The sequence below is a fragment of the Fragaria vesca genome, linkage group LG6 (genome assembly GCF_000184155.1).
Source record: "Fragaria vesca subsp. vesca linkage group LG6, FraVesHawaii_1.0, whole genome shotgun sequence".
NCBI classification, from domain to species: Eukaryota; Viridiplantae; Streptophyta; class Magnoliopsida; order Rosales; family Rosaceae; genus Fragaria; species Fragaria vesca.
In genome coordinates, this window is record NC_020496.1 from 27,005,168 (window position 1) to 27,019,858 (window position 14,691).

Here is a 14,691-nt window from a genome sequence, read left to right on the forward strand (position 1 = left end):
TTGTCTATTGTGATAGAAAAGCCCTGGTTTCAGGAGCTCTTCACCGCATATATTCATTTTGATTTGCACATGGTGCATTTTTAATGTAGATTTCTAGACCATTTCCTAAGTTTAAGTTTTCAAGTTCAGTATCCATCTAAGACCAACAACGTTAAATACTACAAGCTAAAGCAAAAGTAGAACATTAGCAGATCCAAGTATTTTCTGCAGTGTGAACAGTAGTGAAACATTTAACTGATAAAGTATAATAGAATAACAGTTTAATCTTATTTTCTTGTTTCATTGTCTTACTGATATTGAGATTCAGTCTACTAATCATATGTAGTAAGACCGCAAATCAGACCACTCTTCACAAATAAGAAAAAGAATATGAGAAACCAGTAAGGACTTAAAGGTGTACCTTTTCGAGTCTGTGCAGAAGATGAGTCTTAAACTGACGAACTCCCCGTCCACTTGATGTTGGATCCATTTTATGCGCCTTTTCAAATCCATGGAAGCGGCCTGTTTGAACAAAATATATTAATATCTAGACAATAAATTCTTTTTCCACTGCCCAACAAGGAAGTACTTTCTGCCAGATCCACAACATATAATACAATCTTAAGAGCAAGTTATGCAGAATATGCAGAGAACACTAAGATTCTATCCTCATTGAATAAAGAAACTAATAAACTCTTCTTAAAATGTAATACAGGTGTTATGATTACCCATCATATCTGTCTTTGCTACATTTTAGAATCATTTTTAACTACCATCAAGGAAATGCTGTCTACCATATTCAAAGCATAATACAAATTCATGGTACAAAAACTGATAGTTCTAAGCTAATTAAGCAGGATATTGAAGCAAAGAACATTAAGATTCTATAATTTTAGATATAAATATATTCATTTAGAAATGATCGGAATATAAACTAAGCTCATTTTCTTAGTCATACTTTCATCTCCTAGTTATTGTTTACAGTCCAGAAGCAGTAACAGTTCACTCACTAGCCCTCCAAATAACTTCCTCTGTTAGTGATTGATAGTTGCATCTCAAACTCTACAAAAGCAACTTTACAAGGAGGTTACAATAGACAACCACCAAACATTATGAAGAGCATCTCAAAGCAGCCACTAACATCACGAATAGTGTCAGGTAGACAGCGTCAATTCGGTAGCCCACCACTCTAAAGTAAGCAAAATAGCGGACAAGAAACACATGATGGGAGTTTTGGAACTTCCCTGTAAACTATTTACACCTTAATCTTCGGCTACAATACGAAATTCCTTTAGCACGAGGAGAATCTGGAGTTACTTTGGGATAATACTGAGCTTTCAGCTTCTCTTTGGTCAGGCATTCTGAAGGCATCCTTGCTTTAACAAGAGAGCCTTGCACATTGGAGAACTTTATAAATCAACAAGACATCAATCCTGACAACAAGTACCAGCTATATGGATTCCCAATTGCAGTCTATCCTCAGAACATACACATATCCAACTCAACTGCAAGCCTACTAGTGTCCCTAAATTGACAGTATCCGTCAGCCACTTCTCTTCCCCTTTGCCAGTACCTAGGACTGATCGAGGCAAAAGAACATCATGTCCCCCAAAACTATTCTTCAAAATTCCTTATAATTTCCTTCAAAGGAACTCGATTCCAATTCCATCAACCTAGCTACCATTTCCCTACTCCTATTCCTTTGCTCTAAAACTATCAAACTAAGCAGGAACACCTTTCCTAAACAATGAACAAATTCCATCAACATAAAACTGTTTAAGCTTTTATCGTTTGCATATACATAACTCAACTAAATATCACTACTATCAACTTAAAAAGTAAAAACAACAACGAAATCGCTAACCAATTAGACAAAACTACTTAAACTAGCATAAGAGGGTCAAAAACGAATTGACATACATAGATAAGCAACCCTAGGGTTGTCCTTCTCAATCTCATTGGCAACCCTGAAAATGGGAGCAATAGAAGCAAGGCAGGAGGGCACAACTCCACTGTCCAGAGCATCGTCGCCCTCCGTCGGAAAGTCCACAACTCTAGTAGACATTCTCGTCATCCCCCTCGACAGCGACCTCTGCGGCCCCGACGAGTCCACCGCCTTGGTCCCGCTCGAGCTCGCCATTTCCTTCAATACTAGTCTCCTCACTGATTCTGATGAAAATGAGAGGTGTCATTTTTTTGGGAGGGTTTTATGTAGAGAAGGGTGTGGAGATACTTTGGGAGAAGAGTGGGGCAAAGTGGGTTTTGCTCTCAAAGCAAGAAAGGAATTGGAAGTGTTTTTGTTTTGTTTTGTTTTGGAGGAGCTTTTGTGAGTGCTTTTGCTTTATATTTCTTAAGAGCGGAGAGGTTCGAGGGATAAACAAATCTGCCATCGCCATTGCTTTTTCTCTCTTTCTGTCTATCTGGGTCTTTTTCGCTTCTTTCTTTGTTTTAAAAATGGTGGAGGAGTTTGCTTCGCCCTGGAAGTTTTACAGGGCGGGAACTGTGCATGGGAGAAAGAGAGCGGCGGGCCACCACCAACACTCTTATTGGAAAACGTACGAACACATATTTCATTGCGATTAAACCCCCAAAGTTTACCAAATTGCTCAAAAAGCACTCAAATCTTCAAGAATTACAATAGATTTGGGGCCTCGATCGTTAAAATTTTCAAAACTATTATCAGTAATCATGAAATGTGTACATTTTACTTGGAATGGATTTATTTCGTAAACTTTGTAAAGAATTTCTCGTTTTACCTCTCTTTGATAGCTTCTGATTAGGCTCTTAACAATAGAAACTCATGTCTAGCTCATCTTATTTGAGAAAGATGATAAGTTCAAAAAGGCACTCATTCACGCTGATGAATAATTCTTATGTGCAAGATGAATTATATGAAATAAATTGAAATTTGGAATTGTCTTTATCTCCTAAAGAGACCAAAGGTTTCTAGGTTATACCTTTAACATGTGGATACAGGATACCCTTAACATTTAAATGTTTCTAGCAGAATCAAGCTTGTATCTCCAAATGGGTTTCACAACAAAAGCAATATTACATTACAAAATAAACTAAAGTAGTATCTAGAACTAGGTCCCCATAACTAATAAAGAGTACTCCATGATTACAAGTATTACAAATTTTATGAGATCTTTTTGGATCGAAAAAAAAATACAATGAATTCTTTTTCTCGTTTTCTTTTTCCAATTTAGGATGACAGGTAACAAATTATAAAGATCTCTGGTAAGGATCACATGTTTGTCAGTGATTTAGGGATTATATAGCTCATAACAAGTACTGACCAATGGCCAACGAATAATTGGAAATGTCTAATGGTCAACAAGTAATGAGTAACAAGTAACGGCGTTGTCAACGGGTAACGATTTTTTATGTTTAAGATTTCAAGCCAGATACTAATAATTAATAATTAAAGATAGTCACGACTCACAAGTAATAGAAAATAGATTATGATTAACTTTAAAGATTTCAAGATGTGAGGGGCGTAGTGGCAGGTGCTAAAACACTAGTTTTTTTATTTTTTTTAATGACCTAAGAGGCAAGTAGTTGATAAAGCATTACAACACTACAAGAATTGGGGAAAATGTGAAATGCAAACCTGTGCTCAAACCAGGTGTTGTTTGGAGTATCGGGGATGGTAGACATGTCAACATTTGGCGAGACAAATGGATTCCTGAGTGTTCACTGATCACAATATTTGATTCAAAAACCACCAAACTGTGTTTGAGCTAGTGTCGGATGTCATTGACACTAACTAACGACCTGAGGTTGCTCAAAGGTCCTGTGTCTTCCTTTAAGTGAACGAAACTTGGAGGACAAGCTTTGTTGAAGCCCTGAAAAGCGTGGTTTTTACTCAGGTTAAAACGGCATTTGAAGAAAGAGAAGTGTGCTAAATTGATAATGGTGATATGGTCCTCGTGGAAGAACATGAACAATATGCTATGGAATAATACGAATCAAAACTCCTCATGATTTGATGCTGGGAGCTTTAGCTTGGTTCGTTTCAACAAGGCAAGAACTGTGTCAAAGCAAACTCAGATCGACAACCAAGCAATGCTCGAGCCTACAACACTAGGGAGATGTAAACTAAACGTCGACGGCAGTTTTTTACCTTCAATTAGTCATGGTTGAACCGTAGAACCGGGGGTCGTACTAAGAGATGAAAAGGGGAATTTCAAAGCAGTTTTTGCTATCCCTATATCTTCAGCGGCTTCAGCGGAACAGGTGGCATTATGTGCCAGGTTTAAAGCTGCTTGAAACAATGAAGATTATCAATGTGGTAATGGACTATATGGAAGCCAGCACAAACATCTCAGATGTGCAAAGTATGCATCTTGGATTGGAGGGCCTTCTGCAAGATATTAGAGCTGCAATCTCTCTATACCAGGTATGACTGCAACATGCAAGTAGAGACTGTAACAGGGGTAGCACATTGGCTTGCAAACACTGCATATGAGGATACCAATAGATCAGTTTGGCTAGACAACCCACCTATATGTATTCTTGAAATTCTAAAGCATGATGTACCTAACCTGGGTGGCTAATATGCGCCCAGTGTTTCAATATAGTAACACCATTCGGGGAATTAAAAAACATTTGGGAATAATATATCATAAACCATAGTGACAGATGCATATTCAAATTTCAAAAGAGATGCTTAACACTGCAACAAAAAGCTCTGCATTCTTTTATTACTTCAGGATATATGTACCAATAATATACACTCATCACGAACATCCATATGAGAATCATCTACATGTAAACTGGGTGTATATAATACGACTCACAGGATGATTAACTTTTGCAGTGATGGAAAGCATTCATTGCAGAATGTGCCTCTAGCAGTCCTGCGATACAACTCTGTACATGAACCAAAGGCAAAAGTCGGTAGGATCCACGTCTGCAGTAAAAATGGTAGTACAGGATGACAGGTGAGCCTCCATGTTCATTTGAACTTCGTCTGCAGTGCATTAGTCTAGAAACATTTGCATTTGTGCATCAGCATTCTCAAAATCTCTTCTTCAGAGACAAGATAACATTGAGAGCTACATGAGTTTTCCTTATACGGGACTTGGTCGCGACGCCTGCATTGTACAAAAAAGTCAAATTAATGTCTGAATGTCTTCCCTTCTTAAATGATAGAATCCCGTAATTTAATGAAAAAGTTTCAAGGCTTTGTAGGAGAGAAAAAACAAGATTAAATGTCAGCACAATGGAATAGAATAAGAACAAGACCTGATTATTTGAACTTGTTACAGTAGCCCATTGACGAGGATGCTGTGGCCCCACTCCAGCGTGGCTGATGAATGCAATTGTTGTTGATTGTTCCCGTCGGCGATTAGTGATTGGGGGTGGCAATTCTCTCATGAACCACAATACAAAAGCTGAGGGTACCCAAGAGCCTGAAGATAGAAGGGAAGATAATACTTGATGACAAACTTTTTTTTTTGGTCAAAAATACTTGATGACAAACTTGAAAAGCAAAATTGCAAGCAGCTGAAAATGGAAGATAGTATTACCTATAAAATAGTACAGCATCAGGAAAATTAGCGCTTTCCCGCCATATGCTTTTTTCAGACTCCAAGGATCATATAGCTGGCAAAGAGTTAAAGTGAGGTAAACAAGAAGTAAATGGTAAACGATGAAAGAAGTGGCACAAAGCAGTAAGTAAGATCGTTCCCAATGAACAACTTACAGGTTTATCAGTAAGAAGAGCTACTAATGCACTTGATGTAAAGCATACAACAGAAGCAACTGCTAAACCGCCAACCTGCATGTTGTACAAACAACAAAACTTACTAAATAGAAGCAGAACTGTGCCAATTCAAGTGCATAAATACTTACAGCATACAACAGTGTAAGCAATTGCATCATCACATGTGCACGCGTAGGAATTTCTATTCAAAGAAGAGCACAATGCATTTTGACGATTTTAAAAAGGATTTCATCAAACAAACAAAAAATTGAAGAAGCAAACATTTGTCAGTTCAATACCTTCCACATTTCAGATGAAGCTTTCTCAGACCGTACTTTCCTTAACTTACGAAGCAGCAGAATGCCTGGAATGGAAACAAGAGTGTGGTTAAAATTCTGATAACACGGTAAAGCGATATAAAGCTATGGTGTCACTTGAGGATACATCAAATACTGACCTTACAAAAGCTTTTATATATATAAATATAAAAATAAATAAGGAAATGAATAAATAAAAAACCTCGACCAAACGAGTGAAATTTATTCAAAGAAAATAATGTTACAAAGAGATGGTTGAAGGACAGGCATACAAAACGCCAAATATCCAAAACACTTTAACTCTAACAATATATAACCACGAGAATTGAACCTCAAATCGAACCTCAAATCTCTTGATTCGGGTATAAATCAATAGTTTTTGTAAAAGAGTCGACCTCAAAATCCTTAAGCATAACATTTAGGTACAGATTCAATATTCCCACTTAAAAACGAACAAGAGATAATGAGGAGAAACGCCACACAAACTCATAGTCATGATGCTGATACAACAGAATAAAGTTTATAATTATACTTGATTGGAACTCAAGAGTGGAAAGAAGATTAGGAATGGAACTGCCACGGTATTGCCATATTGGTCAGCTTTGAAACAATTGTAATATGGCCTTCCAGAAAAAAAAATAAAAAAATGCATAACATAAAGTAGTCAGCGCTCACCATAGCAACCTAATCCACCTCCTAAAAAAAGGACTGTAAAGGCGAGAAAGTCTTCATATACCTGCACGATATTTACAGTAATAATTGGTAGGCCAATCGCCTGTTATTAGTAGGGAAATGATTCAATCAAAATGTTGCAGAAACTAAAAAGGCCAATTAATTACTAGCACTTCATGAAGTATTAAAAAAAATACACAAGATTACATACTAGATGTCTCAAACAGTCAAGAGCAACATAGACTATACTCCATACCTGAGCAACTACTGAAGAATCAATGGAATTCTTCCCCACACCAATCCAGATCATGACAGAAAATGACATCATCAAGATTAGGACAAACCCAACAACCTAGTGGGAGAAATGGCTCATCATATGAGATTACAAAAGATACCTACTTTAAATTGTAACTTGCAATTGACATAAAAGGAAACAGAATATACAACTGAATTTCTCCTACCGCAATCGCAAATTTTTGGTGACTTCCAACGTGAATGCTTGGGAACGAGCAACAAATCCTATGACCATCTGTGTTTGATGAATGGTGTTTGTTCTGCGAATTTACCAACAAGGCATGCTGTATATTACTGTCATCATCCTCCTCCTCTTCATCATTTGCCTGATGGCAAAGGTCCACCCTACAAAGTCATTGCCCATAACAGCAGTTGTATACCTTATAAATTACACTGTAACTGTATAGATTTCTACTACACAAGTTGAGCATTGGTATTAGACATATTTAAAAGATAATAACATATCTTTGATGCTATTCTAGTTAATACTATTAATGCTTAAGAATGGAATTGGTAATTTTGAGTAATTAATTAGAAGAAAACATTTTTGTCTGAAGTGAATCCAAACAAGAGCAAATATCCACATTACAACATTCCAACATGAAAAAAGAGAAGAAGAAAAAAACTCCTACAGATGGGAAACTTACCAAAAGGATAGGACTAGAAGAAAAGCTGCAAGAAACAGAACTTCTGGGTAGGCTGCAGCAATATTTCCATCATCATCAGTGACCCACTGAGTAAAAATTTTATGATCAAACATTTAAGCTTCTTCTCAATTATCTTGACCAAGTTAAACATACCCATCAGAATGAACCCGCAGACATTAGACCAGCAAAACCACTGCTTACAAGTGGCAATCAGTGTAGATGTAAAATAGAGGAAGTAACCTGCCAAAAAAAAAAATTGGATTGTTTAACTTGATTACGAACATAATGTGACCACTGATCACACAATCTTTTCTGGGCTCTTAATTTCATAAAGCACACACATTTACTCAAACAGAACAAGACACACTTAGGATGAATGAGAAGTTAACCAACTCCCAGTTAACATCATGAAGCCAAAACCCAAACTAAAATAAAATCCATAACACTCCCTTCGCACACAAAGTTACGAGAATATCTCTAAAATGTTAATATAAGAACTTCACTCTATCATACAGTAAACCAGTGTCCTTCCTCTGAAAACATCTCCTAGTACTTTCTGACCAAGTTATTACACTTAATTATGGGCTTTAAACAGAGAAATATGTAAGAAGTTAGCATCCAAGCTTTCTGGAAACTTTTGAAGAGTGTCTATGGATAGATACAGAGGAAAAACAAAAATCTTTTTAATAGAAACATGTTGAAAACTCGAAGTGTTCAAACAGAAATGAATTCAACCCAGAACTTAGTAGAACCAAACAAAGTTACAAAGTACAAACCAAAAACATCCAGCCTTACCCAAGTTAGAACAGCCAATCATGAGGTGGAGTACCTGCATATAGTACCAAGTCTGTTAAATAACCCTCATAAACAGTGAAAGAACATACAATCGGAATTGCATATACTATACAAACCCCGAAATAAGGACGATATTGACAAACTTATAATTCTACATTTCACATGGAACCCATAAGTTGAGAACATCGTTGCTTTCTGCCCAGGAGAAGATGTTCTTTTATCCAAAAGAAACCAACTTCAGAAATCACAATATATGTTCCTTACTTTTTGGCGTGTCCATCCAATTTGTTGATTGCGCATGTGAATCCTGACCAGCTGAAAAAAAAAAAAAAAATAGAAACGCTACTATAAATCGCAAAGGCAGAAACTAATTAAACAAGGAAGTAACTAAAAGATATCCACTCATCAAACAAACATCAGTAACAGAAGTTACAAAAGACAGTGCTATGAGCAATAACTTCAACAAAATCTGCTCTCACATGTGTTTACTGTCTCAAAAGTTGAGTAACTATCAAAATCAAACCCACAGAGCACTAATAACCCTCGAAATTCCATAACTCACAAACCAACTTAAGCATTTTCTCTCTTTGTCCGACTAAAAGTTTCAAAATTGGGAAAAATGACAACATCAATGCAATACCAATTCCTTGAAAATTTCCAATCTTTCCTCTACTTTACACCAGTGGAACCCTTATACTCCAAATCAAAGCTCAAGGCATACAAATGCATTATCTATTTCCACACAAAACACATCAATCAACATTAAAACTCCCACAAATAATACCAACCCAGATGACTAAATGCTTAATAGAGCTGGAAAATACAAACAATATAGAGAACAAACAAAAGGGTAATCATAAGCAGACCTGAGAAAACGCAATCGCAGCAAGAGCGCCATTGAAGACGGCCAGAGCTATGTAAAGGATAAGCAACTGCAAGTCCAGACGGAAGCAATTACCCTTTTCCAGTATTGATTCCAACAAAATCATCTTCTTCTTTTTTTCCAAAAGCAGCGGAGAAATAGAGAGAGACTCTCTGGGCAAATGAACTCTTTTCTTATCTCACTGTGTTTGTATATCTGATCTTATAAACAGAGAGAATAGGAAAAATCGATTTTGGATGTATTTATATAGAGAGAGAGAGAGATAAGAGGGATCATTAACAGAGTACGGTCGGGTCGGACAAGAAAGACAAGACAGAATGAGCTTTGTGTTTCTAGTGTTTGATCTCCTGATTCTCCTCCATCACCTGCACTCCTCCTCTTTTGTCTCTGATGGTCTGACCGACTCACCTCTTTTATACATATTCCTTATTCTTGATCATATTAATTCACATAATTGTGATCATTCGTAGGGAAAAAAAATATAAGTTTTTGGGTTAGCTCAAATAAATAGTGATGGCGGGTTAAGCCTGGATAGTCTTGGTTCTGTTCCGATGAATTTGTAACATTATTAATTGTCACAAAATTGAACTATTATCTTTAGTTCTGTTTGTTCTTATTCAATTCTTATTCAATAATTTGTTACGGTATATGTTTCGTTTGTTATTTTAGTTTTTGAACCGTTTTGATGCTCTAACAACCGTTGATTTTGTCGTAGCCCTTATGGGTGAGCTTTTTGCACTATAAAGTTGTAATTTCTCTACCTCTTAATAGATTGACGCACTCGCCACACCAAAAAATTAAATTAAAAGTAGTTATGGCAAGTTGGGATCAAATTAGAATTTAGTCCTATTCGATTTTTCTCTTATATAACTAAAATATAATAGTAGCTTAATTAACTGTTTTATCCACTGTTTCATATTATATAAAGTCTAGTGAAAATGTTTCGTTTCAATATAATGAATCTCATTTTCATTCATTATAAACTATTCATATTTACTCGAATCACCGACACAAGTTGGTTAGATTTACGGTTGTTCAGGTGATGTTAGTTTAATTATGCATATCTGGTGGCTACTTAGTATTCTAACACTTTAGATAGATAACATTATCCATGATTAACTAGCTAATTATTCATTTCCAAAAAAAAAAAAAAAAAAAAAAAACTAAATTATAGAAACAAATAATTAAGTACTTGTTGGTTCGGTTCATGTGGTGCTTATATCTGCATCACACATTCAGCATCGTAACATAATCTTCCTCAATCTCACAAAGACTGTGACATTTGAATGGACGCGGCGTCTAGAATCTAGAAAGCCAACTGCCTAGCATATGTGATGCCAACACAAGTGACTGATACGAGAAATATACAAGGATTGTGACTCCACGATTTCATTGTACAAAAAAGACCAATATCAGCCACGAGAAATGTAAGCTTGAGTGATCTCGTTGGACCACGCACGAAAAATATCTCTCTCTTTGTATATATTGTCACACTTTCATGTTGTGTCTGTGCTCCCTCTTGTGACGTGAACTCTCGAGGGAGTTCTAGAGACATATTGCTATAAAGTATAACCCTAAAAGCTCTAGTTAATTAGGTATCAACTCTTTAGATTTGATCTTTCTCCCAAACTTAATGGTGTGTGAAAATTCATCAATGAAAGTTTTGAGATGTATTTACGCGCGCGGTAAAAAAAATTTAACCATAAACCGAATACAATACATCGATGTTAAACTACTCGATAACTCTATTTAGTGCATAATGTAGGGATTGTCTTTAATTTACTGTTGTAATGAGCTAATCTCCCATGCAATACATCCGACAATAACATATATCATTTGAAAATATGGTATATATGATCGGATAGTAAACAGATACACGAAGTCTTTGGAGTAAAGACAACACTGCAAAAGTATGCATATAGAACGTCCAAAATTTACTATTACATCGGATGATATGTCCATTGTCCCATATTAGCATATAAGAGAACACACCTGTCCAGCTAGGTCTTCTATGAAATTTCTTCTAGCTCCTAGTTTACAAAGTAACCAAAAACGCGGACCTTTTAAAGCAAATCTCACTTCACCTTTGACATGGTGGTTTTTTTTTTTTTTTTAAATTTAGTAAAAAATTAAATTAAATAAATTTACATTCATTAATCGAGATACAAATCCAATTACAAAACTTGCAAACATAATTGAATTTTTTTGGCAATGTTGGTTGAACTTGAAGTATAGGCCACTTGACTAGCCACTTGACGTTATGTCAAGAAAGAAACATGATTAATTTACGTAAATGTGTGTAGTCAAATTTATTGTATCACTTAAATAGGTATCACTAATCTTATCTTTATAAACCCGTGTGTTGATCGAATTAGATCGATCGATGCTACCATGCACTTGAAATGTGTACATAATGTATGATTGAAAGACACTATAGTTGAGTCATTAGTTTACCAAATATAGAAGTATATCGAATATGCCAGATTGTCAATATTTGGTATGATTAGGATGCTTGTTTTTAATCTTTAATGCATGTGTCACATCCCGGGACCCGCTCCGCCGTAACACGATATTGTCCGCTTTGGGCCCACCGGCCCTCACGGTTTTGTTTCCGGCAGCTCAGGAGCAGCTTCCCAGTAGGTCACCCATCCTAGGATTGCTCTAGCATCAACATGCTTAACCTCGGAGTACCCATCCCCTCCGAAGCCGCTGAGCCACCAAAAGGCCTCGTGTTAGATTGGTGGTGGGCATGTGCATATACAGCACATAACCCCTCTCCGTTTGGCCGATGTCACATCCCGACCCTTATATTTTTACCTTATTTACTAGCGTGATTATAATAAGAATTTTACCGTCTCGATCATTGAGTAAATAGTTTAATTGGTCCCTAGAGGGGTTTCGGGGACGATTATGTGCGGAGGATTATTCGTATGAGGAAAATACGACGACGGTAAAAATAGTAAATTTTAGCTAGTAAAAGGTAATTTTTATTCGGGTATTATTTTTCGGGGTGTTTTTATTGTTGGAATTTGGGTTGATATAGGTTGGACCGGTGGAGGCCCAACCCATTTCTTTTTCCTCCTCCCTTTCTCTTCTTCCCTCTTTTCCTTTCTCTCTCCCCGAGCTCTCTTTTCCCGCCGGATTTTCGACCGCCAGACCGCCGCCGTCCGGTCTCCGTTCGCCGCCGGACCGGTCCCGTTCGGTCGGTCTCCCTCCCAGCAACATTTCTAGACCGGTGACAGCCTCCCTAGCGCCGCCGTGAGTGAGCGGTGCCGCCCGAAAGGTCCGACTGCCGTAGCTCTCCTTCGCCGGAATTTCCTCCTCCGGCCACCAATCCGGGCAAGCTTGGTACGGTTTTGTAGCCCTCCTCCCGTGCAACAACCCCTCCAAACAGCTCCCTCCCTCTTGAGCTAGGTAAGGAGAAATTTGAGGTGGAAGTTTTATGGTGTTTTTGATGTTTTTAATCGATTGCCCTAGTTAGGCTTGGAATTGGTGTTTGTGCTAGTTATGAAAGTTGTAGAGCTTGATGAGAGGAAGATGCTGTTAAAATTTCATAGGTTTTGGAGGTCGCCGGAATTGACCTCCGGCCGCCGCTGCCGGCGGAGCCGCCGGCGGCGCCGCCGCCGGTTGGGAGATTTTAATGTTGTTAAATTTGGAATATTAAGGGGAGTTTATTGAAGTGAGTTATGGAATTTTTGGATGAGTTTTGGATAGGTTTATGAATTTCCGAAGTGTGATATTTTTGGCGGGTAATTAATGTAGAATCCGGCCGTTGGATTTAAGTCGTATTTTGGAGATGTTGTATTTACGACTGTGGAGTATGATATTTAAGTTCGGATCGTCCGATGTAAGAATATCGAAGTTAGGCAATAATGAGCGTAATTATGGCTCTCGGGTAATTTTGCCTATTTTGATTAAATATTGGATATTGGTTGGGAAATTAATATTATATTTGGAACAGGACGTGAAGAGGCTCGAGCAGACGAGACCCCAGATTGACATCAGGCTTAGGCCTAATTCGTGAGTGGACTTTTATTTGAAATAATATGCATGCTATGGTTCATGATTGAACATTTCCTTTTGTTGGAGTTTTGACGTCAATTAATTTTGACGCTTTTATTTCTCTGAGAGAGTTACCGAAAATGGGATTTTCGGTAAATATAAATATGTATTTATGAGAGAGTATGTATAGAAAATGCTAGCTAGCCATATGTGTCTGTCCACCTTAATGGCGTAGCATATAGCCGCATTATGGTGTGACGTGAGCGTTGGACGTAAGCGTAGTAGCCTTATATGAGTGTTTAATTCATATAAGGGGTATGGGCACATATTTATACACCCGTCTGTCCACCTTGATGGCGTAGTGTAGCACCGCATTAAGGCGTGACGTGAGCGTTGGACGCGAGCGTAGTAGCCCTATATAGACCCATGAATTTATATAGGGAGTATGGACGAGTGTAAATACATACATATATTATAGAGTCTGAGAGGCTCGATATTTTATGGGATAAAGGTTTTATCGCTTGCGGCACGCATTCGATTTTTCCTTAGAAATTACTTTGGGGAAACATAAATATTTTAATTATTAATTTATTTTTGTCCACTCACTCTAACGTTATTAAATGTTTTCCCCTGGGCCCTTCGTTTTAAATTGCCCAGTCTGCAGAGTTCGGGTTGGATCTAGTAGGAGACGAGGCATAGTCACCCGCTTTTCGGCCAGTTTTCATCAGTAGGTTACATGTTCAACCTACTTGTGTTTTCTTGCTTCCGCTTGTGTTTAGTAGCTCTGAATACTTTAGAATTTTTGTATATTATGTGATGTTCAGAAGTGTAATATGAAATTTTCGAGTTAGGGTTGTCCATCTACAAGGGAGATTTTCTTAATCTTTTCAGTAAATTTTCCTTGGAGGTGGTCCCCGCACGACTTATTCTGGGTTTCAGGGTGAAATTCGGGGTGGGTCGTGTCAGTTGGTATCAGGCTTAGGCCTGATTTGTGAGTGGACTTATATTTTTACCTTGACAATCCCGCTTGTCAAGGTGCTGTGGAGAAGTCATCAAGTAGAAGAAGCTACTTGGGAATCAGATGAGCAAATGATGCAGCAGTATCCGTATCTCTTCGGAGGACATGTATATTAATTTCGAGGACGAAATTTTTATAAGGAGGGGAGAATTGTCACATCCCGACCCTTATATTTTTACCTTATTTACTAGCGTGATTATAATAAGAATTTTACCGTCTCGATCATTGAGTAAATAGTTTAATTGGTCCCTAGAGGGGTTTCGGGGACGATTATGTGCGGAGGATTATTCGTATGAGGAAAATACGACGACGGTAAAAATAGTAAATTTTAGCTAGTAAAAGGTAATTTTTATTCGGGTATTATTTTTCGGGGT

At 37.4% G+C, this 14,691-nt stretch overlaps 1 protein-coding gene and 1 pseudogene across 2 annotated transcripts in view; both read right to left on the reverse strand.

Moving 5' to 3' along the window:
* LOC101291950 overlaps positions 1-2,420 on the reverse strand; it is a 15,435-nt pseudogene extending 13,015 nt beyond the window's left edge. The window contains exons 1-2 of the transcript XR_185124.1: positions 1,900-2,420; positions 401-501 (exon numbers count right to left, since the gene is read on the reverse strand). The product of XR_185124.1 is annotated as a callose synthase 7-like (transcript). The remainder of the gene's footprint in view (positions 1-400; positions 502-1,899) is intronic.
* A 1,736-nt stretch (positions 2,421-4,156) lies between these two features.
* Positions 4,157-9,582, reverse strand: LOC101311494. The gene is made up of 14 exons (XM_004303833.1): positions 9,281-9,582; positions 8,679-8,729; positions 8,415-8,448; positions 7,773-7,859; positions 7,620-7,671; positions 7,140-7,317; positions 6,935-7,030; positions 6,682-6,742; positions 5,989-6,053; positions 5,690-5,764; positions 5,514-5,589; positions 5,230-5,396; positions 4,782-5,078; positions 4,157-4,440 (listed from the first exon to the last, which is right to left on the reverse strand). The coding sequence occupies exons 1-13, from the start codon at positions 9,401-9,403 to the stop codon at positions 5,055-5,057; spliced, it is 1,089 nt and encodes a 362-aa protein (XP_004303881.1). The 5' UTR covers positions 9,404-9,582; the 3' UTR covers positions 4,157-4,440; positions 4,782-5,054.
* Positions 9,583-14,691: the final 5,109 nt, after the last annotated feature.

Coding starts and splice junctions, on each gene's coding strand:
- LOC101311494 (XM_004303833.1), bottom strand. CDS start 9,403: ATGATTTTGTTGGAATCAATACTGGAAAAGGGTAATTGCTTCCGTCTG. Junction 7,672..7,772: donor CTGCGGGTTCATTCTGATGG/GTATGTTTAACT, acceptor ATATTGCTGCAG/CCTACCCAGAAGTTCTGTTT. Junction 6,054..6,681: donor AGGTGGATTAGGTTGCTATG/GTGAGCGCTGAC, acceptor TTTCCATTCCAG/GCATTCTGCTGCTTCGTAAG.